This window comes from Sinocyclocheilus grahami, unplaced genomic scaffold, assembly GCF_001515645.1.
Source record: "Sinocyclocheilus grahami isolate Dianchi unplaced genomic scaffold, SAMN03320097.WGS_v1.1 scaffold180.1, whole genome shotgun sequence".
Taxonomy (NCBI): Eukaryota; Metazoa; Chordata; class Actinopteri; order Cypriniformes; family Cyprinidae; genus Sinocyclocheilus; species Sinocyclocheilus grahami.
This window is the reverse complement of record NW_015505359.1, coordinates 843,228-859,934: the sequence shown is the minus strand read 5'-3', so window position 1 is coordinate 859,934 and position 16,707 is coordinate 843,228. Positions and strand designations below refer to the sequence as shown.

At 38.4% G+C, this 16,707-nt stretch overlaps 1 protein-coding gene across 1 annotated transcript in view; it reads left to right on the top strand.

Moving 5' to 3' along the window:
* The first annotated feature begins 377 nt into the window (after positions 1-377).
* The window catches only part of LOC107594199 (brain-specific angiogenesis inhibitor 1-associated protein 2-like protein 1), a 35,844-nt gene continuing 19,514 nt past the window's right edge, over positions 378-16,707 (top strand). The window contains exons 1-8 of the mRNA XM_016284161.1: positions 378-648; positions 1,550-1,625; positions 1,811-1,897; positions 9,239-9,300; positions 12,397-12,549; positions 12,935-13,090; positions 13,286-13,406; positions 14,667-14,880. Of these exons, the coding sequence (XP_016139647.1) occupies positions 598-648; positions 1,550-1,625; positions 1,811-1,897; positions 9,239-9,300; positions 12,397-12,549; positions 12,935-13,090; positions 13,286-13,406; positions 14,667-14,880 (920 nt within the window). The 5' untranslated portion in view covers positions 378-597. The remainder of the gene's footprint in view (positions 649-1,549; positions 1,626-1,810; positions 1,898-9,238; positions 9,301-12,396; positions 12,550-12,934; positions 13,091-13,285; positions 13,407-14,666; positions 14,881-16,707) is intronic.

Sequence of the window (16,707 nt, the reverse complement as noted above, 5' to 3'; positions counted from 1 at the left end):
CCCTGTAGTTCCTTCACAAACCCCAGATTGGGAAACCTTGACGTAATGTAATGTTTAATGCACTTCATTTAGTTAATAACAATGAATGGAATATATAACTGATTAATTTCCTATTTAAATCAATGTGATATACGAGATAGGTCAAAAGTAATCTAAAAGTAACCTAAAAGTAGTCATATTATATTGTGTAATGTAATCGATTACGGTACTAACTACAATTTTTCGAACGTAATTTGGAATCAGTAAATATATACTGTATATATAGCCTTTACTGTATATATAAACTTTAGAAACATACCCACAGTCAGTAACCAAAAAGAACAGTGCAGGGGAAAAACGATGAAATAAAAATGATTTCATTTCTGTTTGACCGTAGAAAGCTCTGACGTCACGGATCCCACCTTTCCACGTGTGGCATGAGGTCGCGCGGAAAGGTTTCATCCTCCTCTAGTGCATCAGTGCAGTGTCGTGTTGTTCTCTGTTCTCTGTCGCTTCCAACACGTTAACAGGTGGGACGAAAAGACAGCCACGATTTGAACGGGGGAAGTTGAAACAAACACATTGTCACCCAGGACGTTTTGGAGAATACCTGCAAAAATGTCTCGAACCCCGGAGGACGTGAACAAACTCACCGAGAGCACATATAAGGTAGCGTCGGTTTAAACTGCGTTTATCTTATTGGTCAGTGATTAGCTGTTATTAAGACAACCACATGTATATGTATGTTATTTGGCATTGACCACCTGTTGTTATGCCCAGTACGTACAGCCCCGTGAAAGCTGTGTTGGTTTGTTAAATAACGAAGTGTTATTTTATGCCACTCGTACGTTTTGTCATTAAGGTGCGCATAAGTTGTGCAATAGAGGTATGAGTGTATTTTAAAGTGCTTCAGTTGGGTTTCTGGGTTGAGTTCAGAAACCAGTTTGTGCTGGACTGTTTCTGTTATTGCATACCTGACTGTTCATTGTTTTGCCAAGGGTGTGTTCTTGGGAATTAGCAGAGGAACTGCCCAGAATTTTATTACAGAAGGGTAAGGTCACTAGAGATCCAGAGGGCCCTTTACTTAAGCAGGACTTTGATCTCATAGGCAATATAATTACAATTACAAGTCAATGATTAAACAAATGTATTTTTAGCTACTGTAGAGATATTTTTAGAAATCTCTGTTGTATTTTATTGCATGGACAAAAACATGGGATTTACCTAGAATGGGGGAGAAGTTGCCCTTTCAAAGTGTAGAAACAGGGACAGTTCACCTGAAAATGTAAATAATATCATCATTTACTCATCATCAGGTTTCCAAACCTGGTAGGATATTTTGAAGAATGTTTCAAGTGTTGTCAGTATAAAGAAAGCCGGTGGGGTCCAAAACAACATTGGACACCACTGGCTTGATTGTATTGATTAAAAAAAACCTGAAGCATTTTACAGAATATCTTTTGGGCACATTATTTTGAGTCAGTTTTGAAGTTTCTTCAGTTTCATTCAGCGGCAGTAAGCTGCTTTCCCTGTAACTTCGAAATATGAGCTTTCTTTCCTGCTCTTCCAGAATGTGATGGAGCAGTTTAACCCAAGTCTGCGGAATCTGGTTAACCTGGGGAAGAGCTACGACAAAGCAGTGACGGGTAAACACATCAGTTCATTTTCAAAAAAATAAATATACATAATCCTAAATTTTTGCACAAAACAGCTCAAATAAACCCTAAAACTCTGATTAAAAAAAAGCAATATTTCTCTCAAAATTGCTGGAATACAGGTAGTTTGGCTTCCAGTTCCTGTTAATCAATATGAGTTATTTACTCTCTTACAGCAATGACCTTTGCTGGAAAGGCATATTTCGATGCACTCGCAAAGATTGGGGAAAATGCTGCCATATCGCCCGTTTCTAGGGAGATGGGTGAGTATTACTCTCTAAACCGTCGCCCAGAGGTCCTAATATGGCCTTCGCTGATATAGATGTGCTCTGTTCAGAGTGTGGCTTAACATTTCCTAGCAGATGATTCATTGCGCTCAACATGTCTCGGAATATCCTGTGCCAGTTATTTCCTCATTTTCTCAAAGAGAGATCCACATTTGCATCTGCTTTAAGCCCCAGACAGGTTTGGTTCTTGTTGAATTTTTGTGACTCAGCATCAGTTTGATTCATATCGTCTGGAAATAATGACAGAGCTTTACTGTGATTTATAAACTGACATCTGTTTCATGGCAACTTTTCATACTTGCCACCACAGATCTGGCAAAGAATAATTATACATTTTTTGTGCAAATTACAAAGATTAATAAGACAAATGTAGAAAAAAAACCTTGGGAGAAACCAGGCTCAGTCGGGGGCCCAGTTCTCCTCTGGCCAGACGAAACCAGCATGTTGTGATTTAATTCAAAGGACTCATTTGGTTCTCGTGGTCTTGTGACGATGGCCGACGTGGTCTTCGCTGGGGATCTGTCTCTAGGGCTTGTCTAATTGACATGGTCTCCGCTGGCATTCAGGGATGTAGAGGTCATCTCTTGGTGCTGATCCACCATCTGGACTGGTTACGGACTGGATCTGGGTGGCTACGGTGACCTCGGAATAAGAATAAAACCGACTAATATTAGCGTAGATGTCATTCTTCTCACGATGTAACAAAAACATTGGGTGTTATGGGAAGTGTTCCTGGTTCTCGTTGACCTAATTAATGCAGCCTAACAAATCTTTAACAGATTTGAATGATAGAAAAATTATTGTGTGTTATGTGTATGCCAGGTTAAAGAGATGGGTCTTTAATCTAGATTTTAACTGACAGAGTGTGTTTGCCTCCCGTACAACATTAGGTAGATTGTTCTAGGGTTTGGGTGTTAAATAGGAAAAGGATCTGCCACTCGCAGTTGATTTTGATATTCTAGGTATTCTTAAATGGCCAGAGTTTTGAGATTGCAGCAGATGTGAAGGACTATAATGCGATAAGAGCTCGCTCAAGTACTGAGGAGCTAAACCATTCATGGCTTTTTAAGTAATTCGATATTAAAATGTATACAATGTTTAATAGGGAGCCAGTGCAGAGTTGACAGAAACGGGCTAATATGGTCATACTTCCTGGTTTTAGTAAGAACTCTAGCTGCTGCATTTTGGACCAGCTGGAGTTTGTTTATTAAGCATGCAGAACAACCACCCAATAAATCATTACAATAATCTAACCTTGAAATCATGAATGCATTAATTATTGTTTCTGCATTAGACATTGAGAGCATGGGTCATAATTTAGATATATTTTTAAGATGGAAAAATGCGGTTTTACAAATGCTAGAAACATGACTTTCAAAGGAAAGGTTGGTATCAAATAGCACACTTAGGTTACTAACTGATGCTGAAGAATTGACAGCACAGCCATCAAGTGTTAGACATTGTTCTAGATTATTACATGCAGAGGTTTTTGTCTGATAATTAACACCTGTTTTTTCAGAATTTAGCAGTAGGAAATTACTAGTCATCTATTTTTTTTATATCGGCTATGCATTCCGTTAGTTTTGCGAATTGGTATGTTTTGTCGGGCCACAAAGAAATATAGAGCTGAGTGTCATCAGCATAACAGTGAAAGCTAACACCATGTTTCCTGATGAAATCTTTTGTGATTTACTGAGCTTCACTTGCTTTATCGTTTCCCGTTCCTCCTGGAATCCCTTTCAGACAGCTCAAATGACCACCAGACAGTGTGGATTCTCTCACGTTTTGCACAGACCACCAATAAACACACCAAGTAAACAGTGACTTTGTTGACAAACCTTTCCACCTCAGATCCCCTTCAGAAAAGCATCGTAACTCAACTGTTCCAGTGGAACATGCAAACTCAGAGTGCTTGTCATCGATATTCACAACAATATAGTTCAGTCATAACTTAAGACCATGCATCATATTATCATTTTATGCTGTACCTTTCTAATTCTGTAGTGATTGCTGGTGCAACCTTATCTGTAAATTTTCATAATGATATCTAAGAGTGTTATGACAACCTGTTCTATATATAAGCTTATGCTTATCTATAAGCTTAATACATAGCTTATGATTGCTTGTGACACTTGATTGACATGAGGACTTGATTACATGAGAATTGTGACAACATCAACACGTCTGCAAGAAAGCTCCTGGAGAGTTACAAATAAACGTTGGTTAACACAATTTGAACTTAATAGTAATTAATATGAACTGCAGACTGCATGTCTGGGCCACATATCTCATCAAATGGTACTAGATAATGAATGAGTTCTTAAAGTGAATTTAAACATTCAGTTGGAGATGTATGACTGGAATGTAAGAAGTGCTCAGTTTAGTCACCACCCTTTTTCCTTTGCTTACACGCTCTTCTAAAGTTAAGACCACAAACATTCAAATGTAGGTGTACGTTTTTTATTTGAACAAAACAAGTTCCTTAAAGGCACAATATGTAAGATTTTTTTTAATTAAAATATCCCAAAACCACTAGAACATTGTTATAAATTTTGCTGACTTATGTACTTACATTATCCCAAATGTTTTGAAGAATGTTTAAATCCAGAGAAATAAGCAATTTTAACTAGTGACCGACCGTGTCTATAGTGTCATTGTGTCGCCTGCCAATGACGTCATAACCCCTCGATTTCCAACGTAGAAAACATGGAAACACCAAAGACACTTTAATATGTTGTGCGTTTTAATAGACCGGTGACGACCGCACAGAGTAGCATTATAACAAAACTTTCAAATGTATCTAGTATGATAAAACAGCGCTGCTTTCCCCCCCATACGCACGACCGGAAGGAGTGGAAGCGGTCGACTGTGGCATAATAAAAGCTCCGCTGCTTTCGAGCCGTGTGTCACACTCGTTCAGCGGCCTCGTTTCGATTCTACTACGTAAATTATTAGCTCATCCATGAACATGATTTCTGCCCGAGTCCCGTCGGATTGCATCGGCTCTGGGGATGAAGACGTCAACTCCCACGATTCCACACTCAGTCATGGCGTCATCAAACTACGCCTTTGTCGCTTTGTTTATTTTGAATACGTGCCCTCTAGCGGCGAAAATTACATATTGTGCCTTTAATGTCAAGTGTTTGACATCTTATGGTGGAATTGCTTGTGACAGACATTATCTCATGATACACAAACAGCAATATATAGCAAAATATTATTACATTTATATTACATTTAGTCATTTAGCAGACGCTTTTATCCAAAGTGACTTACAAATGAGGACAATAGAAGCAATCTAAACAAAAGGGCAATAATATGTAAGTGCTGTGACAAGTATCGGTTAGCCTAATGCAGTACACGTAGCAATGTTTAAAAATAAATAAATAAATAAAAAGAAAAACAAGTAGATAGAATAGGCAATGCTAGTGTTAGAGGGTCTTTTTAAAAATAAAAATAAAACAAGTCAAAAAAATAAAGAATGCTAATGTTATTGGGTCATTTTATATAATAAATAAAAAGAAAAGATAGAATAGAGAATGGTAGTGTCACAGGCTCTCTTTTTAAAGAAGACAAGTAGTAAGAATAGAAATAGAATAGAGAGTGCAAGTGTTAGATGTTTTTTTTCTTAGAATTAGAATAGATAATGCTAGAGTTAGAGGGTCAAATAAAGATGGAAGAGATGTTTTTACCAGTTTCTTGAAGACTCAGCTGCTTGGATTGAGTTGGGCAGGTCATTCCACCAGGAGGGAACATTTAAGGTAAAAGTCTGTAAAAGTGATTTTGTGCCTCTTTGAGATGAAATGTGCCGTTCACTTGCAGAACGCAAGCTTCTATAGGGCACATAATTCTGAAGTAGTGAATTTAGGTAAAGGGGTGCAGAACCAGTGGTGGTTTTGTAGGCAAACATCAATGCCTTGAATTTTATGCAAGCAGCTATTGGTAGCCAGTGCAAGTTGATGAACAGAGGTGTGACATGAGTTCTTGTCGGCTTGTTAAAGACTAATCTTGCAGCCGCATTCTAGATTAGTTGTAGAGGTTTGATAGATTTGCTGCAGGATCGGGCAGTTTTAGCAGTGTGGTCTGAGAAATTCAGCTGATCATCAATCACAACTCCAAAGTTTCTGGCTGTCTTTGAAGGAGTTATGGTTGATGTGTATAGCTGGATGGTGAAATTGTGATGAAGTGATGGGTTTGTTGAAACCACAAGCAGTTCTATCTTGGCCAGGTTTAGGTGAAGGTGTTGCTCATTCATTCAGCAAGAAATGTCTGTTAGACATGCTGAGATCAGGATCAGGATGGAATGAGAGATGGAGTTGAGTGTCATCAGCGTAGCAGTGATATGAAAAGCCATGTTTCTGAATGACAGAACCTAGTGATGCCATGTAGACAGAGAAGAGATGTGGTCCAAGAACTGAGCCCTGAGGCACCCCAGTAGATAGATGTTGCGACTTGGACACCTCACCCCTCCAAGATACCTTTAAGGTCCTATCTGAGAGGTAAGACTCGATTTACTGGAGTGCAGTTCCTGAGATGCCCTTTGCCATGAGGGTTGACAGGAGGATCTGGTGGTTAACCATGTCAAAAGCAGTGGACAGATCCAGCAAGATAAGTATTGAAGATTTGGAAACCGCTCTTGCCAGTCTTAAGGCTTCAATTGAAGGTCTCGATTGAATGTCCACTTCTGAAACTAGACTGGTCAGAGTCAGAGACTTGGTTAAACACACTCATTGTTTTTGCAATGACAGGAAGAAGGGATACCGGTCTGTAGTTCTCTAAAAGAGCTGGGTTAAGAGTGGGTTTTTTAATTAGTGGGGTAATCCAAGCCTGTTTAAATATGTTCTATAGAAAAAAAATCCTTGCCCTTGTAGTCTTAAAGCAAATGTTATTATTTGCTCTTCCAGTATGAAACAACTTTCCTTTTCTGCTGATGTCACTTAGGTTGTGCAGGCTATTGGATAAAGGTAAAGGGTTAGTTCACCCAAAAATGAAAATTCTGTCATTAATTATACACCCTCATGTCGTTCCAAAACTGGCATCTTCAGAACAAAAATTAAGATATATTTGATGAAATCAGAGAGCTGTTTGACCCTGCATAGACAGCAACGCAAGTGAAACGTTTTATGGCCCAGAAAGGTAGTAACGACATAGCTAAAATAGTCCATGTGATAGAATTTAAATTTTTGGGTGAACTAACCTTTTAACTAATTACCAATTAGCCATTTGGGCATTGTTTTAGCAAATTTACATTATCTCCATTCTAAAACATAACAGTAACTATTTTTTTAATCGTTGAATATCTGAAGTGTCACATTATGAAAGTAAAATGGATTGCAACCAGCAATTCATGTTGGCATTAACACTAGCATTTCCTGCATTTGAGGTTGTACATATTTCTTATCAAAATGTTTTCAGTCTGCAAATGTTTTCTTAAAAAAAATTTTCCCCTCTGAGGTGTCTGCGTTAGTACAGGAGATTTCTCATGCATTAGTGTAGTGCAGTGGTTCTCAAACCTGTCCTGGAGTACCCCCAGCCCTGCATTTTTTTGTATGACTCCCTCATCTATCACACCTGATTCAACTCATCAGCTCATTAGTGGAGACTGCAAGACCTGAAGTGGGTGTGTCAGATATAGGGAGACATGCAAAATGTGCAGTGCTGGGGGTAATTCATGGAGAGGTTCGAAAACCACTGGTGTAGTGTGTAGTGTGTAGTTCACAGATCACAGTGACATGCAAATCCCCAAGCCTGTTCATTTATACCTGAGGCGTTCTAATTATACTTTAAAAAACACATTTTATTGACAGTGCGCTGTACTTTTATATTATCCAAATAAATGCAGGCGTACTTGAATGACACATCATGGGAATAGTTGGGAACAGTAATTTCAGTTGTTGTTGTTGTAGCATGGATTTATTGTCAGAAATCATGTCTCAGGCGCTCTTGTGTAATTTTAACTTGCCATTAAAAAAGCATTGCCTGTCATGTCCAGGAAACCCTCTTCCTTGTCATAGGAATTCATGGCGTCAAACTGCTTAAGTGTGTTGATTACACAAAAAAGGGGTTGTATAAGAACACCTGGTGTTTTTAATAAATCAGTTCTTAAGCCCATTCAATATTCTGACAGTTTAGTGTGTCAATGGTGAAAAAGCGCAAACTGCAGTCATGTTTGTAATGTTTTTAGTGTGCTATTTTAGTAGTACTGGTAGTACTGAATTAAAGAGTCTCTCTGATGGCACTCTCACATATTTTAAGTCAAAGATAATACAAACAAGACATAATATGGCACACAAACTGGCAGGGTGTAGCATGGCTGGCATATTTGCACATTGATATTTCTTTCATTAAATGCTGTGTTTCAAAAGTAAGGGCATTTCAAACTGGCCTATATGCAGAAATCATAAAGAACACAACACATGCAACAAAACTATGACTTTTCAGTAGGCTACTGTTTGATTTCCAGTTATTCATTGTAACCAACTGACTATTATAAATGATCTGAAATAAACATCATTCACATCCCATTTTTTTCTGTAATCGGACATATTTGTGAAACGGTATATTATTCAAGGTGGAAGATTGTAAGATAGGAAACTGATTGGATCAGGGAAAAAGCAAGGGTGGCAAAGAGATTCATGAGGCGGAGTAAAAAGGAATAATGTGCATTGATGAATTTTGTGCAAGTTTGAACATGAATGTGCATTAAGTAAAATTTCATTTGCATTACAGTTTTTTTTTTTGTGGCTTTTATACAATCAGAAGTTGATTTTACTGATACTGATCTTCTGCATTTGTAGGCACTCCTGATAATCCATTTAGGCTTTCCATAATCCTTTGGAAGGGATGCGCTGTAACCTTTGTAAGGTTGTGCACTTTTTAGCAACATCTCTGCGGTTGGGAAAACACAGAGCAGGTGCTGACACTCTCAGTACAAATATGGCATTTACTGACTCACTCTGCTGACCTTGCCATGCTAATGATGCTATTATAACTGCTAGATGAGTGATAATGCTACAGCTCACCTCTGCTTGTTTACTGAAAAGTTTCTTTTTATGAGCAGCACTATTGGAGCCCCAGCTAGATGAAATGACACTGATCATATCATACAGAGTAGGAGAAATGCATGGTAAAGGTGTAGTCATAATGGGAACACATGTACAGAAAAGTTCAAGTCCAAAGTACAACTTGATACCTCTCTGAGTCTGAAGGCAACTTTGAACCGTTTGTCCAGTTGAGATGGAAACAAAACTAGAAAAGAAAAAAAAAACTATGTATAATTATCAGTAATGTAGCAATAATGTTTTTTTTCCTCCTCAGGAGTGGTGTTAATGGAGATTTCAGAAGTGCATAAGAAAGTCCAACTGGAGCTGGAGGAGTCTGTAAGTATGCCATATGGTTTAAGATATTGATGCATCACTTTTTTTTCTCATATTCCTCTCCAACTCCAGAAGAAGCTGTAGATAATAATAGGTATTCTGTATGTTCCTGGATAATTCTGTATTGTTTTAATACCCTTAGTTCTTCATGTAATGCGTTGCCTTCTCAAGCATCAGTAACATCTTGGAGCCTTTTGTGATTTTTGAACAGGGTAATTTCCTTAAATTCAGAATTATAATGATTATTTATTGTTATTATTTTGTTTTCTGTATGTAATCTATACACTACCGTTCAAAAGTCTGGGGTCAGTAAGATTAAAAAAAAATGTATTAATACTTTTATCAATGGATGCAATAAATTGGTTTAAAGTGACAGTAAAGACACTTTTATGACATTGTTATAAAAAAATATATATTTCAAATAAACGCTTGTCGTTTTTTCAACATTGATAATAATAAGAAATGTTTTGATTTTTACATCAAAAACTGTTGTAATTTGGAAATAAAAGGCCACATTCTACCCTGATTTTAGCCCTCTTATTTAAAGCTCTATTTAAAGGGGCATGTCTTTTTGAAAACTTCATGTAAACGCCCACTGCTATGAGTTGGTAATATCTTTGAATATGAAATAAGTATTACATGTGGAACTTTTGAAAATGTTTACTGTTTTTACAGTTACAGCTGTTGAGATTAACCTACAGTGAAAAGTGTTGATTATAGCGTTATATTTAGATCTGCTCCAGTCGCACGGATGGAGAATTGTAGCCAATGACAGACATGTCTGTTGAGTGCACAATTGCAGTGATGTCACTGTAGTTTTTCCACTCTCACGAATACTTTTATCATAAATAACAGTGCAAACATTATGTAAATAAGAGATGTGCTGTGTAGACAGTGTCACTGGCTTGATTTACTCAATCATAAACAGCAATAAATGATTTTGAGACAGAACTGCCTCAACTGTACTGTACATGAATCATTACATATCAGAAATCACAGATTAGGTATTAGAATTAACAGTTACTTGCATGTTGGGGCATTACTGTCAGGTCCATATTTACCCGTAAAAGTCTGTTTGCAAACTAAAGCCTTCGCCAAATTGTGACTGATTTACCAAAGACTCCACAGTGAAATGTTGATCTAATTCTGCAGGGGCAGTCTTTCATCACACTATTACGTCATATTGAGACAAAATCCGAAACAAGCCATTTTGGCAGCTTGGTTTCAATAAAAGCTGTTTTTGGACCAATGAGGAAGTTTTGAGTTCTGAAACGTACAGGATGTTTTTATAGTAATGACCTCTTACATTTTAAATGGATTAAATTAGCATTTCACAATAGTACTATTTTTACTGTATTTCTGGTCCCGTAAATTCAGCCTTGGAGAGCATAAGAGAATACTTTCAAAAACATTACCAAAGACTCCACAGTGAAATGTTGATCTAATTCTGCAGGGGCAGTCTCTCAGAGTCATCACACTATTATGTCATATTGAGACAAAATCCGAAACAAGCCATTTTGGCAGCTTGGTTTCAATAAAAGCTGTTTTTGGACCAACGAGGAAGTTTTGAGTTCTGAAACTTACAGGATGTTTTTATAGTAATGACCTCTTACATTTTAAATAGATTAAATTAGCGTTTCACAATAGTACTATTTTTACTGTATTTCTGGTCACGTAAATTCAGCCTTGGAGAGCATAAGAGAATACTTTCAAAAACATAAAAAAAAACAAATCTTACTGACCCCAAACGTTTGAAAGGTAGTGTATAAATATGTTAAGTAGCGTCATGAGAGCAGTTCTAAAAATACAAAATGCAATTTTTATGAAATAAACATCTTCAAGGAATATTTTAATCTATGAGCAGAACTGTAGCAGGCAATACTATTGGAGAACAATTTTAGGACATGAGATTCATGAGTATTTGTAACTTCAAACATTTTTGTAGTCACTTGATATTGAAGCTACAACATAAACGCTGACATTATAAATCGTGTAATAATATTTTGCCTTTCAGTCTTGTTTTGAGACAGATGTCTGAAAGAAAATTGAACTGAGTCTTAGATGCTTAGTTTAACAAAGCATCACCCACAATTGTGTAAATTCTTTTCACTGAACCAAACATTCACAATAAAATGCTTTGTGTGATTTGTGTTTGCTTTGCAAATCACAATGAGTCTGAAATGAACTTAAAATTGCCCTTGTAAACACAGTATCAAACTTAAAATAATCATTTTGGATCGAAGCCATAGCCATGTGGGCAAGTGCTCTGACATATGGTGTGGTTTCTTTATTCAGGCAAACTGAGTTTGAGCACCGGATTGAGGTGCTTTCCCAGTCCAGTTGCCCTCTCTCTTTTTCCACGATTTTCTGTCTGTCCTTTTACTGTCCTATGTAAAATTAAGGCACAAAAGCGCAAAAACATTTTGGGTGGAGGGCAAATGAAGTGCATATATGAAAACTTGTTTCCCCTCATGTAATTATCTATATTTTGGGTTTATGAAATGGGCTGAAATATCATCCAAAGACGTGCCAGGTCATGTCCCTGACAAAATCCACCAAATAAAAACTTCATATAGCCATGAAGTCATATCATATGTTCGTAATGCACTGCTGTCATAAAAGCCACTGAGAGAAAATACTTGTGTAGGTCTTTCTTGTCCAGGCATGATCTGCAAATAAAAAAAATTCAGAAACCAACTCCAAGGAAACAAGCAATGTTCACGGTCACTATGACAACTTGCACAGAACTATAATAGCGAGGGGAATCCTGTGAAGAAGAACAGAGCTCTGTTTCTCGTGTCATTTTCACAGGTCTGCTAGGTAACAACTCTGTTCTATAAAAGCAATGAATCCTCAGTCTGGAACAGACTTACTCACGAGAAAATTACTGCATTAGCATAAGGTGATATGACTTTGTGGAATTAAATATGTTGATATGTCTCATTTTGTTAAATGTGATATTTTGTTTGTGTTTCTCAATAAGGTCTGTCCCAGAAAGGTGTATTTTAAGCAAGAAATCAAGAATAAATCTGTCCCTTTTTAGCTGAAACTATGAGAGTGTCATGTGATGCCATATCCTATGATCATTATCATCTTTAGTGTATGGAGACCATCTCATCCCGGCAGACAGACATACAGAGGTTTATTGCAGAAGGATTTAAGGAAGCTCTGCTGGAAGAGAAAAGGAGGTTCTGCTTCCTAGTGGACAAACACTGTGCCTTCACCTATCAGCTAACAGCCTTCCACGACAAGGTGACCCACTGAAAATATTCAGCTTTCTTATTCAATAAATATTAAACTCACTGATGTTCCAATTAATGCAGTCAGACTTGGGATCTACAAGAAATCAGAAGTAGTGGTGCATGTACAATACTGTTGAACAGTATGGAGTTGATAAGATTTTTGAATGTATTTGAAAAGTCTCTTATGCTCACCATGGCTGCATTTATTTGGTCAGAAATACAGTAAAAATGGTAATATTGGGAAATATTACAATTGAAAATAACTGTTTTAATATATAAAACATTTAAAATGTTAAAATATTTTAAAGATATTTTGAAAAATGTAAAATTTTGAATGGTAGTGCACCTTGTTTTGCCTTTCTTCCTTTGAACTGTTTTTGCACTTTCCCCCACAGACCAAGGAAATGCTGACCGTCAAACTGCCCAGCTGGCAAGATAAGTGTACCGATGCCACCAGGGTGCCCGACACCGTGATATCCATGATTGAGGGTCTGCGGACTCCAATGTCAGTCATACCAGAGTCCTCACCTACGTTGAAGCACAGTGACAGGGTTAGTCTTACACCGAAGAGAATGTATCACCATTAACATATGAGTATGTGTAAATGCACATTTTTTTGTTTGAGAGCCACGTGAAATTCACTTGTTTAACCAGAACATCAAATTATTTAGTTTTGTTCACTTTGTGTTGAAAAAAGGCACACTGACTTTAAGATCTCTGTGTTGTTGCATTTTTTTTCTATTCAGACTAATTCCGGTTCTATTGTTCCACCACCGGCCCCATCACTCAAAGCCCACACAAGCCCACTGGCCAGCATGTTCTCCCAGGACGTTCCCAAAAACCCCATCTCATCAGAGCAGTACTCAGGCAAGCTGATGGCTCCTTCACACTTTGATCTAATCAGACTTAATTTCTTCTGCTCTCAACAATCAAGTGTGCTACTCTTTAGCCGCTTTTCCACTGAAATTACCTGGAACAATTTGTCCCAGGAACTTTTTTTCCCCCCAGACCTGCTGCTGTCTGCGTTTCCATCGCGGTCTAAAGTACCGAGAAGATTAGGCAAATAGTCTGGTGACGTAGGTCTGCATGCGTTTCTCAATACCAAGTATGCAAATTTCGGCCTTGCATCCTCTGTAGTTCGGAGTTCGCGAGTTCGACTCGGGAGTGTGAACTCCCGCGGATGGGATGACGCAAGTCCGGTAATTCTGCAAACAGCAACGTACTTGATAACGTCAGTCAGCTCGCCTTGGCTACTGCAATTTTCCTCACTGTATTTACAACAAGAAGAAATATGATATCAAACACCACTGCTTCTTTTCGTTTTCATTTAAACATATTAATAGCCGCAGAAATGTAATTCAGGGACGTAGCCTACATTACAATAAAACAAAATATTATATTGCCTCTTTTCATTTTAATTTTAACATATTAATAGATTAACAGAATAAACACCAAAGATTACCTGTTAGATTTACCCAAAACAAATTATATCTTATGTTTAACCACTATGGAGACATCAGAGCCAGCGGCAAATGTCAGAAGGACTAGCCGAGTTGAGGCTGCTCTTGTCGGGAAACATGAGCGCTGAGTGCCAGGTGATCGCGTGGAGCTCACGTCTCCGAAATCGGCGAAGCACATTTTCAAATAGGCGCTGTCTTTATAAATAAACCACAGATTTGAGTTTTAAACAACTACATTCTCGCCTGAAATACTTTTAAAACTACATTTCATGACACAATAACAGTAATATTTAAAAAAAAATATGCGAATATATGGTGGTTGAAATCACAATGCTGCGTGAACTCAACCAATCAGCATGTTCAGCGCCCAAGTCCCGCCCCCGAAAGATCCAGACCTTTGAAAAAGTACTACCTCGTGAGCAGGGACTTTCTGAGGGGCAAATTTTGACCTGGAACTTTATTTACATCCTGGTTCCTGCGGTGGAAACATACCGAGTACCAGCCCAAAGTCCCTAGTTCTTGGGGAAAGTTCCTGCGGTGGAAACGGGGCTTTTGTGTTGATGAGGTACTCCTTGAAATGTTGCTGTGATTACTACTATAGCTGATTACTGCCACGAAATATCTTTCATTAATGTCACATAAATTGCGCTTGCTTTGAAATCTACAGATCAAGACAGCCTAGACGGAAACGGATTGTCTAGGTCTACGTCTGTGTCTAGTGGCATGGATGTGGTGAAGAAGACCAGGGTGCAAACAATCTTCCCCCATACAGCAGGGAATAATGAGACCCTGCTGAGCTTTGATGATGGAGACATCATAACACTGCTTATCCAAGAGGAGCGGGATGGATGGCTGTACGGAGAACTAGAACATACTGGACAGTAAGTGAACCATCATATAGAACTGCTCGTTTTTCATCCTTAAAGGGATAGTTCACCCAAAAATGAAAGTTATTGCTTCATTTACTCACCTTCATGATGTTCCAAACCTGCATGACTTACTTAAAATATAAAAATTTATTAAATTTAAAAAAAATTAAAAAGCTGCAGTCCGTAACTTTTTTTTTGGTTAAAAATGATCCGAAATCAATATTTGAGCAAGTACATAACCAGCCAGTGTTCGAAACTATTGCCTTACTTTAGCCCGATTCACAACGGTCAGCTTATAATAATGTTTTCTAATTTGAGTGGTACGGGTAGGTTTTCGTGGGAAATTCGAGCATGCAGCTGCTTCATAACTTCACTTCTGTAAACATAAAGAAGTTGCTCCGGCTACTAGGCTATCACATTTGAGGATCCTGCAGGTGGCCGATCATTTATAGCCTTTTCTCACAGCAGCTGGAATAATTAAATGTATCATTTTGATGGCGTATTGTAATTCAGAAAGGATTGTGTTTATGAAACACATATGAATGAAATGAAATTAAGTTTTAAATGTGCTTCTGATCACAGATAGCCTGGGATTACACAAGATTTGTATTTTAAAGACAACCAGTTCTAAGGGAGCATAATTTGCTTTTTGGGTTAAAAGAATTTCTTAATAGGAAATTCGAGTGGTATGACGAGATTAGACTGTACAGAAATTGAAATCTACTTGCTTATACACACTTTACTCATAGTCACGCAATGCTGATGTTGTTAACCTTAACAATTTGAGAATAAAGTATAACAATAATAATAATTTGCATGGTTTGATGTGATATGAGATTAAATTTAATTTAGATTAAATCACCATTGGTAGCACAATTTATTGTAATGCTTTTTTCCTCAGTTGGTCAGAACAAACGTGGCAGACTTGTTACTTGTTCAGATGACAATATCCAGTGAAAATGCTTATTTGAGTCTTATATTCTAAGACATAGGCTAGAATCTGTGAGTGCAAAGTACAATATCCACACCGGTGCGGTGACTGACTGCCACACATACTCCTCAAAACATTACATTCATCCGCGCTGGAGCCGTGCCGCCGCACAACCCACGCAAGGAAGATAATTCCGCGCACAGCTGCAATTCCAGGTTTTCAAACAGATGGCAACAAAGAGGCAAAACGTATGTACTGCAGCTTTAAGAATGTCTCAGTATTAGGGCTAGGCAAGTTAACAGGTGGGAACTGGGAAGTTTCCTATAGCACGTGAAGGCAGCAGAGAAGCGCTCTCGCTCAGCACAGTGGAGTGCATCGTTTTGTTAACTTTGTGGTTTATTATTTTGAGTCATTTGGAACACGGTAACACACACGGCCCTCTCACAACATATTGGTTTACAGATCTATCACTTTTGCCGCTCAGAAATGTTCACACAATCATGCTGCACGTATCAGAAGTTCCGCGCTCCGCTCACACTACATGCATACTGCGCCTGAGCCCAAGTGAACCGCGCTCTGGCCCTCCTCTTCCAACCAAGCCAGAGCTGGCTAAATGAACCGTGGCACGGAGCGATCACACTACTCAAACGAACCGGGCTTTGGGGATCAGACACGCTCGGGCACGGTTCAAAACGCCTAGTGTGATACACCCTTATTCTCCTGCATCCCGCACACGAGTTTCTACCCACCCGCACTCGCCCGTCAAGTGTTGTCGCGCTGCTGCGTTAGGTCCCGCGATAGTGCAGGTCTCTAGTTGGATTACGTGCATACGTGCACCTCTAGTTTTCTCTTCCTCTTCTCTAAAGCAGCACAGCATGGCCTCGCCCCCTTCGGTGTGGGGGCGGGGT